This window comes from Fundulus heteroclitus, unplaced genomic scaffold (assembly GCF_011125445.2).
Source record: "Fundulus heteroclitus isolate FHET01 unplaced genomic scaffold, MU-UCD_Fhet_4.1 scaffold_60, whole genome shotgun sequence".
NCBI classification, from domain to species: Eukaryota; Metazoa; Chordata; class Actinopteri; order Cyprinodontiformes; family Fundulidae; genus Fundulus; species Fundulus heteroclitus.
Window position 1 is genome coordinate 859683 of NW_023397033.1, and position 25719 is coordinate 885401.

Here is a 25719-nt window from a genome sequence, read left to right on the forward strand (position 1 = left end):
GTTTCCAGCTCTCCATTTTCTTTTCGAAATCTTCTCAGCTCTTCCAGAATCAACTCCAGGTCACCCATTGCTGCTGGTCTCTAGGTGTTCGCCACTTCGCCACTTGTTAGCTTTAACCTCACACTGACACCAGTTCCCTCCTGCCTCGTTGCCCAGTGGCAAAGTCAAACAGATGTCAAACTAAACGTCTAACCCCTGTTCTCTTGTTGTTTTCAATTTATATAAATTACTCAGTTTGGGGATTTACGTGAAATTACTCGGATTCTGTTGGGAGCTCCCGCACTACACACCCATCACCATGATGTTCTGACTGGAAGTCAGATGAAGGCTTTAAATAGTGTACCTCTGAGACCAAAAGACATTTGAAACTGTTGTTAACTAAGGTACAGCGGATGACAAAAACCTAAAAATAGAAAACTAAATATCACATTTATTGGCAGGACAATAGCCCCTTTTCCATTAACACTCAAAGCTGATGCTTTTCAAATCCCAGGTAGCATTTCCATACACATTTATCCAGCTAATTTCAGTTTCTTGTGGTATTACTTTCCCGGTGCTTTGGTCCTTCAAGCGACCCAGTACTTGGTTCTGCTTTCCCAGGGCTTGTTGAGGGGCTGGTGTAAAGGGGGCTTAGGAGATGTAATGCCATCAGTTGCACGTTGTCCACCCCCGAAAGAGCGTTCCATTATAGTAGATATTTATCGGACAATGCTGCATCAAACTTCAAAGAGTCTGTCCCCCTTTTAATATTGTCAGTATTGCAGAAATGCCCTGCAGATAGCAGGAATGTCGTTTCTTCCCATTCACAAATAGATGTCTTTGTAAATGGTATGACTTCGTCATTGTGTTCTGCATTAGACAATGTAGCTCCCTTGAAAATGAAGGTTAGACCCAATCCCAACCAAATTGTTTAAGGAGGTATTCCCTTTGATCAGTGGTCCTATTTTAGACATGATTAATCTATCCTTGGTAAATGGATATGTACCAAAGGCTTTTAAAGTAGCTGTTATTAAACCTTTACTTAAGAAACCTTCTCTTGATCAAGATGAGTTAGTAAATTACAGACCTATATCTAATCTTTTCTTATCTAAAATTCTTGAGAAAGTCAACTGTGTGAACATTTACAAAGTAATGACCTACTTGAGGAGTTTCAGTCAGGTTTCAGAGCTCATACTAGCACTGAAACAGCTCAGGTGAAGTTCACCAATGACATTCTCATGGCCTCAGATAATGGACTTGTGTCTATACTTGTCCTGCTAGATATCAGTGCTGCATTTGACACAGTTGATCACAATATTCTCCTACAAAGATCTGAGCATAATGTAGGGATTAAGGGAAAAGCATTAGGCTGTTAATAATAAATCTTCAAACTCTAGGGTCACTTGTGGAGTGCCACAGGGTTCAGTCCTTGGACCAATTCTCTTTACTATATATATATATATATATATATATATATATATATATATATATATATATATATATATATATATATATGTGCTTCCGATTGGCAAAATTATCAGACAGCATGGGATTAATTTCCACTGTTATGCTGATGACACTCAGCTATATTTATCCATAAATCCTGATGGATCCAATCAATTACTTCGACTGCAGTCATGTCTTGATGACATCAAAAGCTGGATGACTTTACATTTCCTGCACTTAAATTCTGACAAGACAGAAGTTATAATCTTTGGACCAGATTCCTTAAAAAATAAACTTATTAATCAATCACTTAATCTGGATGGCATTAACTTGGTAATAAAGTAAAAAAAATCTTGGTGTTATTTTCGACCAAGACATGTCATTTAAATCCCTCAGGTTTCCAGAGTTTCCTTTTTTAACCTCAGGAATATTACCAAAATTAGAAACATTCTGTCCAGGGATGACGCTGAAAAACTAGTCCATGCATTTGTTATTTCAAGGCTGGACTACTGTAATTCTTTGCTATCAGGAAGTCCACAAAATGCAGTTTAAAGTCTTCAGCTGATCCAAAATGCTGCATGCAAGAGTTCTGATGAAAATCATCAAGAGGGGTCATATTTCTCCAATTTTAGCTTCCCTTCACTGGCTTCCTGTTAAATCAAGAATAGAATTTAAAATTCTTCTTCTAACGTATAAAGCCCTTAATAATCAAGCTCCATCATATATCAGAGCTCTGATTACCCCATATATTCCTAACAGAGCACTTCGCTCTCAGACTGCAGGTCTACTGGTGGTTCCTAGAGTCTGTAAAAGTAGAATGGGAGGCAGATCCTTTAGCTATCAGGCTCCTCTCCTGTGGAACCAACTCCCAGTTTTGGTCCGTGAGGCAGACACCCTGTCTACTTTTAAGACTAATCTTAAAACTTTCCTTTTTCACAAAGCTTATAGTTAGAGTGGCTCATGTTACCCTGTGCTACCTCTATAGTTATGCTGCTATAGGCTTAGGCTACTGGAAGACATCGGGGGCTATTTTTCTCACTCTACTGATTTCTACTGTTCTCCAGTCTACTGTTCTTCAGATTTGCATTGCATTACATTGAAATGACTGTTGTCATTTCAGCTTATAACGTTTTGTTCTCTTTTTTCTTCATAGTAGGTACACCTGGTCTGACGTTCTGTTAACTGTGACATCATCCAGAGAAGACAGATCACTGGCTATTACCATCTAATGTAGAACAGATTACTGGATCAATGTGTGCTTCTGTGCTTTTTTGTCTGTCTTGTTGTGTCTCTGCTCTGTCTTCCATAACCCCCCGTCGGTCGAGGCAGATGACCGTTCATACTGAGCCCCATCCTGCTGGAGGTTTTTCCTTCCCGCTGATGGGTGGTTTTTCTTTTCACTGTCGCTTTATGCTTGCTCAGTATGAGGGATTGCTGCAAAGCCATGGACAATGCAGACGACTCTCCCTGTAGCTCTACGCTTCTCCAGGAGTGAATGCTGCTTGTCGGGACTTTGAAGCAATCAACTGGTTCCCTTATATAGGAATTTTTTCACCAATCTGTACAATATGATTGATTTGACTTTGTAAAGTGCCTCGAGATGACATGTTTCATGAATTGGCGCTATATAAATAAAATTGAATTGTTTCTGCGGAGTGAGGATGAGTAGCAGCATGAGTGGCAGCATATAGATCCAACTTCTCTGCCTTTGTCTGCTTGACCACTGTCTTCTTGCCGCCAACCACTGGACCGGAGTGGTACAGCAGTTTTCCCCTAACAGCACACATATGGTAATGAGGCAATTTACATAAATGGAAACACGACTAGCCTAAAAGCCCCAGACTTTGGTTTACCCCAAGAAACCACAGCCTGAGGTTTTAAATCCTGGGTTTGGCAAAAAAAGGGACGATTGATATTGGTTGCCCTCTAGTTTATACACAGACAAGTGTATGCACGATGTCAGTATAAGCTGCTTCATATGGCCTCTAATGTAATCTTTCTTGAGGCTATTAGTGCCATAAAGTGCTCAGTATCGCTCTCAGCAGCTATCTGAATTACTTTTAAGCTAAGACACCAAGGTAGGAAGTTTTAGGCTAAGATAGGAACTCTCTGAGAGGGTTCTAAGGATCTCTGTGAACACAGGCACAGGACGCTAACCCAGGATGTCTGCATAGAGGACTGACGCCACGTGGGATGCGTGTTCTACCTGTGTGCCGACTCATGTTGCTTTTAACATAGTAAAGTACAAAATGTACACACTTATCCCAAATACTGCAGGGTTTCCCCAGCATATTATAAGCCTGGTGGGCCACCAGGCTTTACTCGCCCTCTCACCAGGCTAAGCGTCTGTTTTTTTTAAATGTGTTGATGTTGAGAGTGTCAAAACAGTAAGTATCCCCATCCGACAACTCCTACCGCCAGGATTAGTCCATTTTCTGGGGGAAACCCTGTACTGCCGCCTAATTTACATGTTTTGCAAGACAAAATAATCCACATTTTCAGAAATAGCCAATTATTTTCCAAATGTCACAAAAACGCACCATTCAAGCAACCCAAATGAATTGAATCAAGACATACCTCATCTCCAACCAGGTTCCATAGGTGGACAAGTGGGAGGCCTGTGTTGTTATCATAGTTTGAGACCTTTACAAAAAAACAAAGACAAATAATTAGCTTTAATTGATTCTGTTACTCTAAAGGGATTTAATGATAAAGTAGTCACACCTGTGCTAGCAGGGCAACACCTCTGGTCATTTCTTCCAATATTGTTGTAGCATCCGTTGAGAAACAATCCTCCCCTGTAAAATAAAGGACAATTCACTAAACCAACATCCGAGGTATCCAAAAGATCTGCTTTCTCAATACAGAAATGTGCGCCATGTTTGAGAATTACAAAATGCGCTTTTAGTTTGAATTGAATCGGTTTGTCCAACAGGGGGGAAATTACAAGCCACAAGGTGATGCCTTTTCACAGAGAAGGAAAAAATACTTTATATCTCTGTCTCTCAAGAGGACAAAGTGTAAGAATACAAAAAAAACAAAAAAACAAAAAAAACAAAACAAAACAAAACACCCCAGCACAAAAAAGCAACACACAAACACACAGATGTTACGCCCACAGTTGGTTGGAAGAACGGGGTAACATAACATTTTAAAGAGCCTAGCTGGTAAAATTAAAGGTTTATTTATAAGTTTTTTTAACAAAAAGAGACAATGTCCTACATGTTGTTAAACCCAATAAAAACAAACAAAAGGGAATTAAATAAAACAGCTTCTCAGCAAAACAAAGCCAGCAAGAAAACACAAACAGGGAGAAGCACTAAACTCAACATTCTCAGATATACAAAACAATATCCTAGCCAAAACTAATATCTAATTTGAGTCATTCAAGTTTACCAGCCTGAAATCTAGCATGCAGACAAATGGCAGAAATTAGAGCAGGGGTTTTCAATAGGTGAGGCACGCCTCCCCTGGGGGGCGCCAAACAGTCACAGGGGAGGCGCGAGAAGACAGAAGAAGACAGCGCTGCCGCTCAGCTCTGTGAAACTAATGTAGCAATATTTTTGCCTTTTGTCTGAGTGCACAGGAACAAATCAAGCGCGCAGTGAGACAACTCTCAACGCTCAAAACTGGTCTGACGCGCGCTCAACTCTGAAAAACTCTTCTCAACCCACTGTCCTCGTGCTGAGTTCCATCTCTGCTCACGTGCTACTTTGCTCGCGCGCACCTGCTCATTCCACGCTCAACACCAGCTGTGCACTCGCTCGGCTGTTTCAGCCAATCACAGACAGTTTTTCTTCCATCCAATCAGAGTAGAGCTTGCAAATACTGCATTCAGATGAATTAAATCAAAATGCTGCAGCCTTTGGCAGAAATTACTAAACATCACCGTGGGATTGAAGAAAAACAAATAAAAAGTTTAATATTTAAGCTAAAGTATTTAGACTGAAATATTAGAGTTACTAAGTGAGGTGTGAAAAATGTTTTTGTCTTTTTTTTCCAGCTTCTGGGAGATGATGCAAAAGTTTATTCTGATCATAATCATCATGAATGTCATCATTATTTAAAGAACACTTTAACACAAGGTAAAACAGAGTGCCAAACATCAGAAATACATCAGATAAGCGATAACATCTAATAAAATGCTTGTTTGTTAAAATAGCAATAGGTCTGAATTGTGTATTAGCCTAAAAAGTAAATTGGAATATGGAATATGTTGACGTCTGCTAAATTCAGGTTATCTTTTTATTATTATTTCAGTTGACGTCTCCTGTTGACGTGAGTTCAGTTTGACATTGGCATCTGTTTATTTCAGTTCGTCTGCTGTTGAAAGCAATCGTTTATGAATTTGCTCTAATGACAGTTCAATTTTAAAACTAAGCCCTCTGTCTGTGATGTTTTAGTAAAAGTAGCATGTAAGATGGAAATATTTGGATGGATATTTTATGAATAGGCCTTTTTTAATGAATGTACTTTGTTAAAAGAAATACAATAAAAAATGTGTTGGGCAATGAGTTGTTTTTGAAACACAGCATTCCAGGAACACAAAAGAAAGATGCATTTACTGCAGGGACCTGTGTGTGGTAGCTTTGTGGTTGGGGGTGGTTATCTTTACCTATTCCAAGGGGAGGCTCACATTCAATGAATTTGAAAACCCCTGAGTTAGAGCATTTACAAGGTTCTCAAACCAATAATGACTCACAAAATGCTCAAACAGCACATGGGAGCAAACAGTGTTGACTGTTCAAATGCAGCTCCCTTTAATGTGGCTTTCAGTGAGTCTTTTAAAAGGTTGAGGAAGATCTGGATTGGTCCATGGTTTCTGGAAATGGTCCACATAGGAGGTCAGTATGTCGGAGGCGGGTCCAGCATCATTACAGTCAATCTCAGGCACATGCTGATACATTTTTGCATGATTAAAGTAGAGCCTAGTCAGCACTACTGGGTGAAAAAGTGACAGCCATAACACAGATATAAAGCATAACACGTGTGAGTGGGTGGTGGGTTCTCTGTGCGGGTGGCGCAGGGCTGGGAATCAACCCAGTACCGTCCGCCCAAGTGAGCAGCACATTCGTGTGCATTCAACTTAGGGTTCTTGTCCCAGGGGGTTAAAAACAATCGGGTGCGGAGCGGAGGCGTAGAGTCAGAGTGGGGTGTATTTATGGCCATGTTTGTTGTGTGTGTGTGCGTCAGTGTAAGCCAATGACGGTCCCCCATACAGCCCCCCCTACAGCCAGTCATTAAGTGATGGTGTGTTTATAAGTTCACTAGAGCACTGTTCCAATTCACAGATGTCAAGGAAAGGGCGAGTAGAGGGGGCAGAGTGTCTTGTTTTTACAATAACATCCAGGAGAATTTGAGATTACTAGTCTTTAAGGCCAGCATCAGGAGAACCAATTCAGATAGCAACAAATTATTTCGGCGCAGGCTGACTGTGGATATGTTCCATCTGCCTAACATCTTTCTGGTATGCCTCAAATCCAAAGGGCCAAATTCGTGGTCTCTTTGCCAAAGCTGAGCTTCCAACTTCTCCAAGAGCTATTCCATCCCGTGAGTTTAGACCATAGCCGGCCTGCAATCCTGTACAAGGATCGCAACCTGCTTGTGCTTTTGCTCACAGCATTTGAGTCTGAGTGCTAACAGCACGGCTTATCCTTTCACACATTCCCGACAGCCTCGCCATGGCCAGAACAGCAATCAAGATTTTCCAAATTTGTAAATATGCCAGGTAACTCCCAGCTACAGAAAGCAGAAATCCTGTTATCTTAAATCCAATTATGTACACATCTTCAACCGACAAAATAGACACACAATTCTCCACTGAGTCTTAAGTGTATCCAGCTGCAATTGTCCCATCGGGACATAAGTGCTCTCCTTTCCCCGGTCTCCTTGTTATAGAAGATTTTAACAATTATGTTGAGTGACCAGCTAACCAGATCCATGATTTGCAATTCAGATGATATGCGGAAAGAGGCTCCAACAGAGACACAAAGCAACATAGGATAGAGAGCACAGGAAGGGAAGATACAGGAGGGAGAAAAGAAGAAAAGTGCCCACCTTTATGGAGAGCTGGAAGAGATTACCTATATATATATATATATATATATATATATATATATATATATATATATATATATATATATATATATATATATATATATATTTTTTTTTTTTTTTTTTTTGCAAAACTTGAGTTTTATTTACATGGCTCCAATAAAAATCAGAACACCATGCTGGAAGTTAAGGACTGCTGAAGTTTATGCCTTATCCTCAGATGCAATGATACCAGGATGAAGACTACAATCAGTTTGGAGACAGGGCTAAGATGGTGTGTTAAGAGGATGCTGGTAATTAAGGATTTTCACCACTTATTCTACAGCCTGACAAATAGATCACAGGGTGGGAGTGCTACCAGCCTGCATGAGTATCTCGTTTTGAGCGCCTTTCGGTGCTCCCAACATTTTTGCCAAAAATTATTTATGGAACACCCAAAGCGGCCCAATTCTAAGATATTGTGAGTTTTTATTTCAGATACTTCTACCATGCTGCTTGCATTCCATAATAAGAGGAAAATGAAACCTACAGGGGGAAATTAAAGAGAAAATCCCAAAAGCTGTATCCCATTCAAGCTATTGACAAATTCACAACAAACATTGGTGATTATTTAGAAGGTCTGGAGAATCTAGACCATGATTTTAAAGCAATAAATTGTCATCTGAAAATTTTACAATTTATGCATTCTGGTGAATATAAATAGGTTTTGAAACAAAGAAAATTAACTTTAAAATGTAAAGTAAAAACACTTTAATTTAAATATTAGGAACACAAATAACAGAGAAAGAACCTCAAAGGAACATGACCTAGGGTAATAAAGTGCATATAAAACAAACATGTCTTGCCTGAAGGGACGGAGCGAGTCTGTGAAATGCTGACCAAGTGCTCTGTACCACGACATATACAGCTGCCTTATAAACACGGCAGGCCAGTACACACAAGAGAGCATGAAAGCATGAAACCACTGGACGGCTACAATTATTTTATATCAGGAAAAAGGCTTCAGCAATGCCCGCGACGCCATGAGGGATTAAGCGGTCAGAAAATGGATGGATGGATGGATGTTGTTCACATGTTTGTGTAGCAGCACAAAGCGCCGTCGGACACAGGCCGCGTCTCAGCAGAGGAAGACCCGCCCGGTAGGATAAAAAAACATTGTTTACTATGGATTATTTTGGTGTTTTTGTCTTGTTAAAATGAGTGGGGGTGTCGGCGACATTGCAGCATAAACACAGAAGTACTAGCGCCCGTGAACCGGGGCGTAATGGAGCAGCAGCAGCTGCTGTCTGAAGCTGCTGCGGCGGCTGCTGTAGCGATCACTACACGGGCCGCTTCTCCGGCCCGTGTAGTGATCGCCACCTCCCCTCCGCCGCTATTTAATTAGAACAATGACTAGAGCAGAATTAAGTTGTATTTACCGGAGATGAAGTGTAGACTGCAAATTCGGTTGTAGAATGATGGCTCCCCAAGTCCATTGGGAGTGTCTGCCTGCGCTCTTTTCATTGAAAATATCCATTTTTTTCTTCGTCCTTCCTCCTTCGGTAAACGACAGAAACGTACAACCAACGATTTGGAATGCCTCTCTGTGCAACCGGGAGCACAACAAGTCGTAGACATTGCTTAGATTCCAAAAATAAACGAAGTAAAAGTACGCTCTAAATCACCCGTTTTGTCATGTTGTAGACGAGAGCAGCTCTGTTTTTTGCCAACCACAGTGCCCGGATGTAGCGCTGACGTCACGCGTGAACTACCCTATAGGAAAGCATGTGAAATCCCAAATGGGACAGAAAACTGACACATGGCTGAAAGTCACATGAAAATTTTAAAATGTTAAGGGGAAGTGACTGTGCGAATTTCAGATTTCTACATTAATCACAGCCGCTGCAGCGGGCGAAAGTTGCCATTGTATCCCAATGGAGCTTCTCCCTCTGGCCCTCAGAGTTCCGTCGTCATGGAAACTCACTCACACACCTGCAGTCTACCGAAGTGCAGAGACTTTGCTCACAATAAGTCCCATTGGATTATAATGGAGAACTTTGCCCCGAACAACGCTCGATATCTCTTCATCCGTAAATGGTAGAGACGTAATTTTTTCTGCGTTTAGTTCGTAACGGATAGGGGAAGAAGAAAAGCTATCGTTTTTTGCTAGAAAAAGTTTAATAAAGGCGTAAAAAATTATGATCTAAATGGGATTTTTTTGGATTTTCTGAAATCCTCTAAAAAGGGTCCCGAACAAATCGCTGTAACTCAAAAAGTATAAGAGATATCAAAATAATTCTTTCACCATGAGTATCAGCAGGCTTTTGAGGACCATGAAGCTCATTTTTATGTTTGTACAAAAATCGGTGTAGACACAGCGACGATGTAAAAAAGTGGTTGATGTGGGAAAATGCAGCTCCAAAGCGTTTTTAGGATTTTGCACATTCGCTACTCCCGAACAAATTGTTCCTGCGGAAAAACCGTAACAGTTATCCACAAAATTCCTTTTTTGTGAGCGCCAGAAGGGTTGGGACATTCATGTGTGAAAGTCTCATGTCTGTACATAAAACGGTTTAGGAGTAGGGACGATGCGAAAACATGTGATGTTTTGGATTTTTAGACGTCATTTTTCAAAACCGCTCCATAGGAAATGAATGGGGGAGGTTTCGGGTTTGTGTCGGTCTGAGGTGATTTGCGAAAAATCTATAAATGCCACACCAATGAGGGTTACATTTCCCGAATCCTGACAAAAATACCTACGTTTTGATGTATAATTTGTCTACATAGAGTGAAAATTGAGCGAGTAAGGTCAAGTTGTTCGGAGTTTTGAAATCTTTAAAAAAGCTAGAGTGGCCCACTCTAGCGGTTGGAGAATTCCGTCATTGACAATAGTAATAGGTGCCTCCATGCATTTGCATTGGCAGCACTGCCTCCTCATGACAAATGCTATGGCAGGCGCCTAATAAAAAGAGACGCCTTTAGAGGTGAATAGTAATAGGCCCTGCCCATGCATTTGCATTGGGAGGCAGTGCTGTGCGAAGCGCCTCCTCATTGCAAATGCTATGGCAGGCGCCTAATAATAAAGAGTCCGTTTAGAGGTGAATAGTAATAGGTGCCTCCATGCATTTGCATTCGCACAGCACTGCCTCCTCATTGCAAATGCTATGGCAGGCGCCTAATAAGCCGTTTAGAGGTGAATAGTAATAGGCCCTGCTCATGCATTTGCATTGGGAGGCAGTGCTGTGCTTCGCACAGCACTGCCTCCTCATTGCACATGCAAGGCAGGCGCCTAATTACTGGCATCCTTTATTTATTTATTGGCCAAGCCTGTGGGTACAGGAGCACCTGCCCCTTTTTCCTCTTTGCCCACATGTGCTCTTTTTGTAAAGCTTATTATGTTATTAAAGTATTAATATTGTTATTTTATAAAAGAAATGGCATGCATTGCCCTCCTCCTGCCCTCAGTCACCTCTTTACCTTTGACAGTTGACCCCTGTGTTACCCGCCGAGTAACTGCTTTCTGTACAGGAAAGCAGGTGGAGGTTGAGCCCAGGCTCTGTGTTGATATGTGGGCTCTGTGTTCCAGATTTCCAAAATGTTTTTGGACATAAAACCGGTAAGTGAGAGGCATGATGAGATATCTGTACTTTTAAGATGATACAGCAACTTTGTGTCGTTCCTGCTATAGTCTGGAGGCGCAGACTAGCAGAGAGGGGCTAATCACAGCACACACGGAGGACAAAAGAGCCCTCTGCTCTTGTGACGTAGTCCAGAGCAGGAGAAGACAGGTGAGCAGAAGCAATTTTTATCAAGCCATAATCATTCAGACAGTCGTGAGCTAGCTGGTTGCTAAAGACTCTGTACGTCTCTAAAAAGGGTCTTCCTTTTAACAGCATTAACAATAGCTGACAAGTATTTTCTATTAGCTACTTGATTAACTGAAACAGAACAAAAGTAATTTGACTGATAAGCTAACCACAGCTGTCTCACAAATAGTGGGTAATGGAGCATACACAACCTTGTAAATACATAAAAAGAAAGTTTTTTAACAGAAAATTTAAAAAGTAAATAAGCTGTGAAAATAAAAATATTTTTGATAGATTTTATTTCTGGTTAGATAATTTATGTATTGACCAATCAAATCACTCCTGTACTGTGTAATTAGCAAAAAACAGGACCCAGAATATATTATAAAATTATTTTTGGAACTCTACGCCTCATTTTGATCAAAGAAATACTTTTTAAATATGAGAAAACATTTTTAAAATGTTTAAAGATCATGTACAATGTTTTTTTTAAGGTAAAAGATTAAACTAAAGGAAAAAAATCTATTTAACCCAACACATATAACATTGCGCTAGCAGTGTGCACGGCCTGCTTTCTACCCGCTCCATTTTCATTATTTGTATTTGGTTTTGCTGCTCAAATGTATCTGCAATGCTCGTGCATGATTGCCAGTCTTTGCTAAACATCCGAGCATCACATGAAGTTTTTTTGTGAAGAGTTGCATGTTTAGTAGTTTTTCAGGTCACCCTCCACTGCATTTGGCATCTATACCAGTGGTTCTCAACCTTTTTTGAACAAATGCCCACAACCATTTCATGCCCCTACAAGAAAAATAAATACAGGGTGCTGTGCTGGTGCTTTAAATGTCCTTGTAGTAAATAGTGTGTCAAGACTGGAGGATGTCAACTGACATTGGGTTTTATGAGAGAAGCAATCATTTGGCTTTAGGATCCCTGTTTTAATTGGATTGGAGCTGTATTTATACCCCCAACAACTTGATGTGCTGCTAAGCAAATTTGACAATTTTAAAGGAAATTAAAGCACTGATTTTAAACATTGCCTCCAAAACTTTTTTTGAGACATAAAAGCTCGTTTGTACATCAACTAAAAAAATTGGTAAACAATATGGAAATGTTTTAGTTGTGACCCTGACCCCTTCAGTTGCTACTAAGATTTTTCTGGAAAGAGCTATGAAGTAGAATCTAACACTACTGCAGAATTAGTTTTACTGATATATTCAGAGACGCTGAACAACATGCACACTTCACATGATCAACCATTAACCAATAAAAACTGAATTTGCTCACGCATCAATTAATGTACTCTGGGCTTATTAAAGTTTTGAAAAACAATTGAGGACTGAGACCCTGAGGGAAAGGGAGATGATATTAAAGAAGAAAAACTTTATGGGACTAACAGCACTTTGGTGAGAACCCTGTGCTTGGTTTTAGCCTGAGTATGCCAGAGCTAACCAGGTTGAGCCAGTTCCGATATTTCGTCTGTATCTGGAGAGCATGGCTGAATCCTGGCTCCATGAGATACGAAGCGGGGAAAGTGAGGAACAGGAGACGGACCCCCTCCCACAGCAGGAAAAATGGTGTGGGAGGGGGTGTGGGAGGGCATGCGGTGTGTTACCCAACCAGCCCGACCTGGTCCGGAACGTGACTTTAGCTTTCTGGAGATCAATGAGGCTCTCTTAGATTTCGGGCTTTGAAGTGGCGGAAGAAGAATATTGACTGATATTTTGCATGATTGCGGAGGAGATGGAAATAAAGAGGCAACTTCTGGCCAATGACATTTCTTTCTTCTTGCGGAATTTGAACAGACCTCACATCAGAAGCCTACCTTGGTTAACTGTGGAAAGTGAATTAATTGACACTTCCCCAGGTTTTGTTGTTAGAGCTCCAGTTTTGCAAGGAAGCTGCAGATGGTGGCCTTGGAGAGGACCAGCGTCACTCAATCTCCCTGGAGCTTCAATGTGACCTTGTTCATTTTCCCAAAGAAGTCAGAAAGGTAACGAATGTCATGGCAACGGGACCACAGCCGCGTCTTAAAAAGGACGTTTCGTCTTATGTTAAGATGTGTCATGTCTGTCAGCTCATAGCAAAGCCCAATCAGGTTTTGAAACCGTTCCCTTTGAGCCCAATTATTGCTGCATCTGAGCCATTTGTTAATAGATTGCGTGGGCCCATTACCTCGCTAGAGGGCTGGTTCATCATATTTGCTTACAGTGATGTGTCAAACTACACACTATCTAGCAGCTTATCCGTTATGTACAATGACTGCTATATCAGTTGTACGTGCACTCCGTTCTTTTCAGTGTTTGGCATTCCTAAAGCAATACAGTCTGACCAAGGAACAAATTTTTCATCACATTTGTTTAGTCAGGTACTGAAACAATTACGGGTGCGACACAATGAAGCAACAGCCCATCATCCAGAGAGTCAGGGGACATTAGGGTGCTTCCACCGGTCTCTAAGGTCTCTCTTGCATTCTTATTGTACAGAATTAGCTGGTGACTGGGAGGAAGGACTGCCTTGGCTGATGCTGGCCACCAGGGAGGTAACCCAGGAAAGCAACGGGGTTAGCCCAAATGAACTAGTTTTTGCACACACTGTCATATGTCCATTGGCTGTGGTGGCGGACGGGTTGATAGAGCCTGTTTCACTGAAAAACTAGGTGGATTATGTAACGGTTTCAGAGGACGCTTGCATCTGGTACGGGAACTCGTTAAAGAGAAATTGACTGCGGCGCAGGAAAAAATTAAAAGCTTGTATGATCGGCGTTGCTGAGGTGTGTGCATTTCTGCCAGGTGATAAAGTGTTGACTTTGTGTCCAGTCATAACTTCTACTTTTCAGGCGATGTTCACTGGTCCATATGCAGTTCTGGAGCGGGTTTCCGATCAGAACTACTCCATTTCCATGCCAGAGCGGAGAAAAAAAACCCAGTTGTGTCATGTTAACATATTAAAGCATTATGCTCGTGATGATTTATTTCAGCGTCAGTGTAATATTGTCACGCCTGCGTGTGCCGTAAACAGCCTTGCTGGGAGGAGCGAGACGTTTAGCACCACGGACAGCGCACTGTCACCTATGGGGGAAGACAGCGACACGGATGGGTTGGACAGCGCTCTGATTCATGGGCGTCTTAGAAACTTTGGGTAAGTGGGACACGTTGTTGGTTTACTTACCTGCAGGTCGTGCTAAACAGCAGAGTTGAGGGAGACGCTAAACCAATAAAGCAACGGTTTTACAGAGTGAATCTCGAAAAGGGCAAGCAGTTGGATGCGGAAGTAGATTATATGCTTTGTAATGGGATTGCAGAACCAAGTATGTCCAGTTGGGCATCACCATGTATTCTGGTCCCCAAGTCTAATAATACTAATACTACTAATAATATGCGTTTTTGCTCAGATTTTAATAAGCTCAACGCTATTACAAAGCCAGATTGTTTTCCATCGCCAAGAATGGAGGATTGCATCGACCAGGTCGGTTCTGCTAATTTTGTTAGTAAATTTGACCTCTTAAAGGGTTATTGGCAGGTGCCATTGACAAGGCGCGCATGGGAAGTGTCTGCGTTTGTTACGCCAACAGGCTTGTATTCATATCACGAGCGTTAACCCCAACGCTCGTGCTCTCTCTGCCCACCCTCTTGCTCTGACCTCCCGCTGTCCGTACCCCTGTTGTATGGGGGACCCATCTCCGAAGCAGGATAACAGTTTCGGATCCTGAACATACAGAAGCACTATGGGAACTGACTGTGATCCAGCTGTAGCTCCTGGACTTCCTGAACTGGTAGCATCCATGGGAGATCTGGTGGACCTGAAGGGATCCCAGTGCCGTTGTTCGGCTTTCCCAATTAAATATACACCGTGACTTGCTCTGTAAAATCCCAGTCCGTCCAGTTGAGTTGAAAAATTGATTATTTCCCACAAGGAATATTAGTAATCAAGTTTCTCAAATCATTTAAGCCACAGTGTTGTACATACATTTCATGATACAAACTGTTTAACCATTGAATGTTTCTGAGAAGAATTTTTTTTTTATTTCTACATATAACCAGGAAAATTTTATTTTTAACTCCAGCTTCCTTTCTGCCAGAAAATACCAGGCAAGACACTAAACCAAAAGTTCCCTACCAACAGTGCATATATGTGCATGGATGTGTATTGCAGCGTTTCCCCAACCATGCTACAAGGGGGGCAACCCCACCATGCCAATAAAAATCACCCGCCCCCCCAAAGAAGCTCATGGCATGTAGTAAATGATTAAAGCCTGTATAATGTTTGCGGTTAATTTGATTAAAATTAGCCTATGCACCATAAACTGCTAGGCAGGAAGAAGTCTTCACATCAAACTTTTTTCTATGTGACACCGAGCTGCTCCAAGGCAGTCGTGACTCGCAAGCACCTGCATAGTCACACCCACTCTCTGTGCCACACCGATAGGTGTGCAGTTTGTGCCTGCTGTGGGAAATGTAGGAATTTGTCACAAAAAGTTAAGCCAATAGCTGTGCTCGACTAGCAAGGGTAAAACGTCAGCCAAGTCGTCGCTCCCACTTTCAGCTTGAAGTCAACTGCGTTTGCACGCATGTAAACTCACACTTCCGCCAAGAAAGAGAATGCGCTGAGTCACGACATCTTCTTACCTGCCTTGCAAAACACACCCGCATTTTTTAAACGAAGGCAGTTTCTGAGGATGGCTGCATTAAAAACTCTGAGTCAGGAACACTGAGCATCTACTTGCCACGCGAACTTCATTGCTGTCTGTTCTGAGGGGTGAACATGGGGCGGTCATTAAATAATACATGCTTAAATGACTGAGTAGTTATCCCTAATAGAATTTGCATCGCTTGTGTCGGGAGTGCGGGATCCAACGGGATAAAGGAGTCATGTTCTTTTGTGTTACAACAAAAAGGGATACATTTGTTGATTTCACACGGTGCCCTGATTACTTCAATATACTGAAAATGTTTCCCTAATACAAATATGACAATCATGTCCGTTTAAACTTGATTAATATAAACCTTTACGCTCAATATAGCACATTCTCAACAAGTAAACGGCTCTATGGTCATTTTTATATGCCCTACAAAGATAAAATTTACACAAATCACCAGAGGTTTGTCTGTTGGTGACAAAAGAGATTTTCATTCAATCAAGAAGTAGGAAGGAAGAGAGGCATGTAAGCCTTCTAAATATACCCATGTATAAAGATACATGATAGAGACAGACACAAAAAGAGACAGAGTGATAAGCAAAAGACAGAAGCATTTCAAATCCGATGTGCTTACTGACCGATTTCATCTGGTACTATGTGCACAAAAATCTGTTAAAATGCGTAAGTATGGGCGTGCTCCGGTGGTGCAGTAGTTAGCGCGCACGACCCATGTACGGAGGCCTTAGTCCTTGACGCAGCCGACCCAGGTTCGACTCCGACCTGTGATCCTTTGCCGCATGTAAAAACCTAAGTAAGTATGACTTTGGTTAGTAATGGAGCTGCTCCACTCAATGGATATTCGCTTAAGCGCAGCAAAGCAGCATTCACGAGTCCTACGAATCAGTCTATTAAATGTACACCAGAAGCATAATATGCACAATCTGGTGTAAATTTAAAAAAAAAAACGTAAATTTTTTTTTTTTTTTTATTTACAAGGGGACAGATAGGGCATTGGGACTTGCTCAACAGCCGATCCCTCACAGTGACGTCACAAACTGGGAGGTGACAGTACTGTTCTTGACCAACATGGATGCCTACACTAAAGGACATTCAAATAAAAATTACTCTTAATTTAAAAAAAAGTATGTAATAATTTTATATTTAAAGTAGACTTAGACTTTGACAACTTTGTCATTTTGTATGCACAGAGTGCGTACAGAATGAAATTTCGTTGTTTATAGCTAGAAAATTACAGTATAAAGTGCAGCAGTGGTTAAAAGTCAACATTTGAAATGTAAACAATTGCAATGTAAATAATGCAGGAGAACGACAGTGTGCGATCACAGTGTACAGGTGAGTAGTTTAAAACCATTTGTATGTGCAGAATGATTGTGCAAAGGGCATTTGTGCAAGTGTGCATTTAGAAACTAAGTTCGGCAGCATTTGTAATGCTAGATAGAGATGAAAATGTGCAAATGTGATGCAGAGTCCAGTTTATAGTTCAGCAGTTTAACAGTTCAACAGTCTGATGGCAGCAGGGAAAAAGCTTTTGCAGAACCTGGTGAACCTGCAGCGGATGCTGCGGAATCTCTTCCCAGAAGGCAGCAGGGAGAACAGTCCATGGTGGGGTGTGAGGGGTCACTGATGATGTTACGGGCTCGGGACACGCAGAGCTGAGATGGAATGTTCTTAATGGAGGAAAGAGGAGCCCCGATGATCCCTTCTGCTGTCTTCACCACTCTCCTCACATTCTTCCAGTCGGAGGCCCTGCAGCCCCCACACCACACATGAACTGCGTCTCAATCCGCAGGCTGCGTCCTTCGAAGGACGCATTTTAAGGCCGGTTATGTCACAACAATGCGCCGAGGCTGTCCCATTTGGCAAAAATTCTGAGGATGCTTAAAATGCAGCCTTTGAATGCGTCCTCCTTTTCCCCGAATTTTGAGGATGCACCGCTACCATCTTTAGTGGCCTCGCCTGCCACAAGATTTCCCGAGGTGCTTTGCGCGCTTTTTTAGTGATAGTGAAAGTAGTGATTTAAGTCAGTTATTTACAGGGTTTGTACACATTTAACTATTCAATTCACATCACTAAAGTTACAAACATAAGCTTATATCAAGTCTTACAAATAAATATAAAATTTTATATTTAAACATATTCGTCAATCTGCTGACAAGCGTTTGTTTAATAACTGGTATATTATGATCATTAGCAGGCCCCTGTGGGTGAAAATAATAGCAGGTAAATGCTACCTCTCCACTGCGCTCTCCCAGCCTGAGAAAGAATCGTCGCCGATTTTGCTGCCAGTCAAGCCGGCTAAGCCGACTGTCCTCCTCCAATAACAAGTAAATAAAAAATAAAAAACAATTTCCATATCCATTTTTTTGTGTCGTTTATCCTGTCGGTTTTGTCTGGCGCTGTTTTTCCCGGGCTTGGGGTAGACGTAATGACATTGTGTCGCAACCAGGAAGTGCTCCAAAGGCTAGACTGTCCCACTTACCAACGGCTGAGGATCCTCCGGAGCATCCTCCGAAGGCTGGGTCCTCCTAAGGCTGTGTAGGCTGGGTCCTTCGAAGGATGCAGCTTGCGAATTGAGACGCAGCTAGAGAGACAGCTGGTAAGAATGCTCTCTATGGTGCTTCTGTAGAAGGTCGTGTGGAAGGGCGGTGGCAGGTGGGCTCTCCTCATCCTCCGCAGGAAGTACAAGCGCTTCTCTGCCCTCACCAGTGACGTGGTGTTCACAGACCAGCTGAGGTTGTTCGTGATGTGCACCCCCAGGAATTTTGTGCTGCTGACCACCTCCACAGCTGAGCTGTTGATGAGCAGTGGAGCATGGTTCTTCCTGAAGTCGACGATGATCTCCTTCGTTTTCTCCATGTTCAGAATCAGGCTGTTGTCTCTACACCAGCTGCTCCACCTCCTCTCTGTAGTCCTGGTCGTTGTCACCTCTGATCAGGCCCACCACCGTTGTGTCGTCTGCAAACTTCACGGTGTGATTGGTGGTGAACCTGGGGACGCAGTCATGAGTCACCAGGGTGAACAGCAGGGGGCTCAGGACGCAGCCCTGAGGGGAGCCCGTGCTGAGGGTTTAGACATCAGAGGTGTTCTGTCCGACCCGGACCAACTGAGGTCTGTTGGTGAGGAAGTCTACCAACCAGTTGCGAAGGAGGGGTGCTTGAAGCCCAGATGTTTCAGTTTTCCCACCAGATGCTGTGGGATGATGGTGTTAAACGCTGAACTGAAGTCCAGGAACAGCATCCGCACGTGTGTGTTCCTCTCCTCCAGGTGCGTCAGGCTCAGGTGGAGAGCGGAGGAGATGGCCTCCTCAGTGCAGCGTTTCCGCCGGGAGGCAAACTGGAACGGGTCGAGCATTGGGGGGGAGACTGGAGACGATGTGTTCTTTTACCAACCTTTCAAAGCACTTCATCATGATGGGAGTCAGTGCAACAGGCCGGTAGTCATTGAAACAGGTGACTTGAGGTTTCTTTGGCACCGGAATGATGGAGGCAGACTTAAAGCGTGCAGGCACTGTGGCTAGGTCCAGCGAGGTGTTAAAGATGTCTGTGAGGACACCAGCCAGCTGACCTGCACACTCCTTGAGGATCCGCCTAGGTATGTTGTACTGAAAGTACTTTCAGCAGTTTGAATTCTGATTTTGACCGGACTTCTCCTTTAAAAATACGCTCGTGGGCACGCGGGTGGCGCATGTACGGAGGCCTTAGCCCTTGACACGATCGACCCGGGTTCGACTATGACCCGTGGTCCTTTGCCAGATGTCTCTCCCCCTCTTCCACCCCCCTTCCTGTCAGCCTACTGTGTTAAAAAGCGAGCCACTAGAGCCGCAAAAAAAAAAAAGAGTAACTCATAAGCCACACCGCTTGTGTTACGCGGCCAGTGTATTTCCTCCTTAAGGTGACCAGATTTGATTTCTCTAATGAAACCTGGTGACCTCTCTCAATTTAACAAGTAGAATAGGAGAGCAAGCTTTTAAGCAAGCATTAACTTGGTTTATGCATGTGGCTTACACAAACTCACTTCAAGATAACTTGAGCATAAACACAGATGAGGGCAGTGAGATTTTCGTGTAGCTTTAACCCTACATTATTTACCAGACATGTTGCATTCTTTACTGAACAAATACATTTTTCTGAATTAATGTGTAGTAAAACTGCTTTAAAATGTATGACTAAAATAAGTTGGTTAAAATGGAGCCACGAGAGCTATTAATAAAAAAATAGATAAAATATGCATTTGAAAAGAAAAACGTACAATCTAGGAGCATCTCTGTAAAAGCCATTTAAACATTTTCAAAGCTGAATCTCTTAAAAAAAATACAAATAAAAATCTAAAAGATTTCACATTTACCAAGAGCTGTAATAACAGTTGCAATACTGAGGAGCACAAACCTGGTAGTGGCGTAATGTTGTCAAGAAGTACTTCTGCACCTTGAAAAGGTAGTGTAACAAAATCCGATCTGAAAAGAAAGGACCCAGGTATTAAGAAATATAAAGACAATACAATTCATGAAAAAAAAACTTTCTAACACACTATCATGAATTGCGATACATTGGACAGTTTGCTTTCAGTACACATTAAAGTATAGTTAGGCTAAGACTTAATAGCGCTTGCTTATTTGCTTCTTGTAGATGATATGGTTCTCTTGGCTCCTTCAGGGTATGACATCCATCGAGTACTGGAGCAGTTTAAGTGAAAGTGATTAGAATGAAGGTCAGTTCCGTGTAAATCTGTGGCAAGATTCTCATGGAAAAGGGATGGATTGTTTCCTCCAAGTTAGGGGTCAGTCTTTGGCTCAAGGAGAGTAGTTTAGATATCTTGGTGTTTATTTCACAGGAGGTGGTAGTAAGATGTGGTGGTAGGGTGGAAATGGGAGATGGAGAGACTGACTGGTGGTTCATTCGCAGTAACATAGGCACTGATGCCATCTGTTGAAGTGAGTTAAGCCAAAAAGCAAAGCATTTCATTTACCCGTCTATCTATGTTGTGACCTACAGCAGGGTTTCCCGCAGCGCTATCTTAGCGCTGCGGGAAACCCTGCGAGCAAACTCACGCTACCGCCTCGCCAACATTCCAAAAAAAAAAAAAAACATTTAAATAATAAAAAAAACTAACTCATGCTTGCATGGTTATGTGACGTTAACACGCGTTTTTTTGCTGTTGCTTTCGCGCATGCGTGAATGGCAGTCGTCCCCGCTCCGCGAGTCGGTCGGCCGCGCAGAACTTGTCGTCTCTCACCACCAACCCCCCCGCTCCGCGAGTCGGTCCGCGCAAATCTTGTCGTCTCCCCCCAACTCACTGCCTCGCCTAAGCAAATTCCTGCGGGAAACACTGTACAGTATTATGATGTAATATGGATCAGAATCATCCATGATTGTGTACAACAAACAGTATGTTATTTGGGGTTGAATTTGTTCTTTCTGAAGAGAAAAGAAATATGCTATATACTTGTTTTGATTCACAGCAATGTAATTGACTAATCAAACTGCAAGACATCCATTGTTTACATAAGAAAGCCTGGCGGACAAAATTGTGTGTGGCAGCTGGTTTCTGACCGCAGCATTAAGATATAGGATCCAATCCCGAATTCAAGAAAACTAAATTAGTTTCTTCTCTAGGGTGGTTGAAGCATACCCTTAGAGATAGGTTGAGGGGCTATGTCATACCAGGGTTTATACAGGAAAGAGTAACTAATTTAATGCTTTTTAATGCTCTTAGAAATAATTTTAATGCCATCAACAAGTACCCTCTGTGTGTGTGTGTGTGTGTGTGTGTGTGTGTAGGAGAGTCATGGGTACTTGTTGATGGCTCTGTTCAGACACTAGAGCACCTCTGCATGCAGTGTTGCATTGGATTCAAATGTTCGAAAACCGTCTGATTTCCCAACGTTGGTGGCGGTAGAGCTTGCTCCAGCTGCTGCTGTGCTGTTTGCAGTAGCTACTGCGAACGTGGCTGCGTTAGTTACAGAAAAGTAACTTGACATTGGTAACTGTTGTCTGCCCCTTGCAGCTGATCTGTGGCTGTCCGGCAGTGATGTAACGGTCCCTGGAGAAGTGGGTATACTCTCAATTTTTGCCCTTTTAGACACAGCTCAGAAAAATGCCATTTTAGAAACAATGACATGTAACACTGCTCTATTTAGTTTAGCCAAAAATCCATCAGTACTGTTTACTCATTTTAGCCTAAAATATTTAGGCTAAAATATTTCCTTGAGTTACTACGAGAGGTGTCTCTTTTTTAGTGTTGCACCAATGCCATTTTTTGGCCCCCGATACGATACCCGGCTGTTCAGTATTGGCCGATACCATCTGTTTGAAATTGATGTGTGTGTGTGTGTGTGTGTGTGTGTGTGTGTGTGTGTGTGTATATACGAAGAACTGTATACTACTTAGGGTAGTAGAACTTTTTATTGCCTACCTGGAATGGGTGACAATAGTTGAATAAACCTTTGGCTCTCAAATGCCAAAATAGTGCAACTTTCATGAACTTATATAACATGTATAATACTAGTCAGGAGAGAGAAGGCTGCGTTGAAGTGATATACAAACATCAAAATGGTATCAGTGCCCTATTTGTTGGTACTCGCCGATACCACCATTTTAGTGCTGGATCGGAGCCCCGTCCCATAATGGTATCGGTGCAACACTACTCTTTTTTTTAAAGATTTTTCCCAGCTTCTGGCAGGTAATGTAAAATTTTCTTTGGTTTATATTGAAGGAATTCCTACACTACATTCAGAATCAACATTTCATTACTGTAGGCTTTTCAATACAGACCTAGATGATAAGGCATATGGAAAGTCCTGAATTGAATGAGAGAGAAAATGTAAAAAGAGATAAAGGTAATGACGAGGAGACCATCAAAATTCAAATCACTTTGTCTTTGCAAATCATAAATTGTGAAATATACCAGTTGAAACTCCCAAAGAAGTGTTGATTTTGTTGATTTAGACCCCCTGTCAATGAATGTTTAGCCCCAATTAATGAACACCAATTTGAAAATGGACGATGATTTTAAACTTCACAGTCAAACAAGGACTTTAGTTAAGTAATTTTATCAATTAAAAAAATAAAGCACATTACCCCATCCTGGCCTCCTTTCACTGGTTGCCTGTTTATCTTAAGAGTTCAGTTTAAAGAACTTCTGTTTGTTTTAAGGTTTTAAACAGCTTTGCCCACCTTACTTAAATGAGCTTCTTCACCAGTACCATCATAGCCAAAAGTATTGAGAATGATTCAAATGTTAATATTTACAAAGTCTACTGCTTCAGTTTTTATAACGACAATTTGAATATACTCCAGAATGTTATAAAGAGTGATCAGCACAACAGCAATTAATTGCAAAGTCAATATTTGCCTAGAAAATTAACTTTATCCCCAATAACACATTTCAACGTCATTGCAGCCCTGCCTTAAAAGGACCAGCTAACATCGTTTCAGTGATTGCTCCAATAACACAGGTATGGGTGGTGACGAGGACAGGGCTGGAGGTCAATCTGTCATGATTAAGAATAACACCACTAGACACTTTAAAAAGACGCTGGTGCTTGGCATCATTGTTTCTCTTCTGTGAACCATGGTTATCTCAAAAAGAACCGTGCAGTCATCATTGCACTGCTCAAAAATGGCCTAACAGGAAAGAATCGCAGCTAGAAAGATTGCACCTCAGTCAACAATCTATCGCATCATCAAGAACTTCAAGGAGAGAGGTTCCATTGTTGCCAAAAAGGCTCCAGGGCACCCAAGGAAGACCAGCAAGCGCCAGGACCGTCTCTTAAAAATATTTCAGCTGTGGGATTGGGCTACCAGCAGTGCAGAGGTTGCTCAGGAATGGCAGCAGGCAGGTGTGAGTGCATCTGCACGCACTGTGAGGCGGAGACTCTTGGAGCAAGGCCTGGTCTCAAGGAGGGCAGCAAAGAAGCCACTTCTCTCCAGGAAAAACATCAGGGACAGACTGATATTCTGCAAAAAAGTACAGAGAGTGGACTGCTGAGGACTGGGGTAAAGTTATTTTCTCTGATGAATCCCCTTTCCGATTGTTTGGGACATCTGGAAAACAGCTTGTTCGGAGAAGTAGAGGTGAGCGCTACCACCAGTCTTGTCTCATGCCAACTGTAAAGCATCCTGAAACCATTCATGTGTGGGGTTGCTTCTCAGCCAAGGGAGTCGGCTCTCACAGTCTTACCTAAAAACACAACGATGAATAAGGAATGTTACCAGAATGTCCTCCGAGAGCAACTTCTCCCAACCGTCCAAGAGCAGTTTGGTGATGAACAATGCCTTTTCCAGCATGATGGAGCACCTTGCCATAAAGCAAAGGTGATATCTAACTGGCTCAGGGAACAAAACAGAGATTTTGGGTCCATGGCCGGGAAACCAGGGGCGGATCCAGGATTTTTCAAAGGGGGGTGCACACCTAAGGATCATGGGGTCAAGACAATGTGAGGCTAAATGACCAAAGAATGCCATCTTTACTCTTTCACACTACCCTAATTATTCATCGAAGGTTTTTTTAATTGATAATACTTTTAATGGATGAACATAAGTGGAATTAGCAGGATTACCTTATTGTAATTGAAAATGGGTTAAGTCAAAATCTCGTGCTTTTTACAGCATGCACAAGGTTAAAAAGTAGTTTGAAGAAAAAATTATCCTTAACAATTAATCAAACAAAGATTTTCTTTATTTCCAGAAATATTTATACAGAAAATGAAATAAAAAGACCCAAGGACTTAACAGTTTGATATGGTTCAAGTGACAAAAAAGTTTTAAAAATATACATGTATTTTAACAATATATTTTAACCATATAAACTATATTAAGAAAAAAATACTTAGACAGACCCAAGGACTTAAGAACAGTTTGGTATAGTTCAAGTGATAAAGGATTTTTAACATATTTTAACAAGATAAACCATGTTGAGAAAAAAAACTTTAAAGTAAGTTAGACCGATGAACATGTATGACTTGACAAAGAATATTGTTCTCTTCTACAACATCTTCAACGTTATGATGACGATGATAATGGGTTTACAAATGTCAACCTTCTGGGATGCTTCTGGGCAAATATGTCTATGATTTTGTTGATGTCTAAATGAATGTCCTTGTGGACATACATAAGTAGCAAAGCCACAAACCTTTCCTGTCCCATTGTTGACCTCAGCAAAGTTTTCACTGCTTTAAGGCCTGAGTTAGCACGTTCCACAGAAGCACTCGTGACATGTATAACTGACAGAAGGTGAAGAATCATAAAAATGTTTGGGTAGCACTTGTTATCCTTAGAATTTCAGGGAGAGAGCTGGGTTTTTCCACTGATGATGACCACTTTGTGTGCCACAACTTCACTTCGTGCCTGAATGTTGATCCTGATGGTAGATCTTCTTTATATGATGTAAAGATCTCTTTCTCACTCTCATCGTTCATCATATGCAAGTTGCTTGGCAATAGTTTTAAGCCTAGTATGTTTTCATAAACGAGACCATTCTTAGTTTTAACAATAAAACGCATGTGGCACTGAAAGGTTTAGATCAGACAATACACACTACACAATAATTATTGTATGCGTGTCGATGTCCACTATTTTTTTTAACTTTACACTCTTTTTTCATTACTTTTCACAAACTGTGCAACAAAAATTTAATTTTCATAACTTTTCCGTAACTGGAAAAAGTTTTCCTGAAATTGCATTACTTTACAACTTTACACAACTTGTGAGAACCCCATGTTTTCTCATTATCAACATTTCTAGCGATCATCATACCTTTTTTCTTCTTCTTCTCTATTAAAAAAAGAGAAGAAGAAGT

General features: G+C 41.7%; 1 protein-coding gene across 2 annotated transcripts in view; it reads right to left on the reverse strand.

The window, feature by feature from the left end:
• The window catches only part of akap1b (A kinase (PRKA) anchor protein 1b), a 130882-nt gene that overhangs the window by 22102 nt on the left and 83061 nt on the right, over positions 1-25719 (reverse strand). For both annotated transcript variants that reach the window (XM_036133290.1, XM_036133289.1), the window contains exons 8-10: positions 20310-20377; positions 4150-4223; positions 4003-4068 (exon numbers count right to left, since the gene is read on the reverse strand). In XM_036133290.1, the coding sequence (XP_035989183.1) occupies positions 4003-4068; positions 4150-4223; positions 20310-20377 (208 nt within the window). The remainder of the gene's footprint in view (positions 1-4002; positions 4069-4149; positions 4224-20309; positions 20378-25719) is intronic.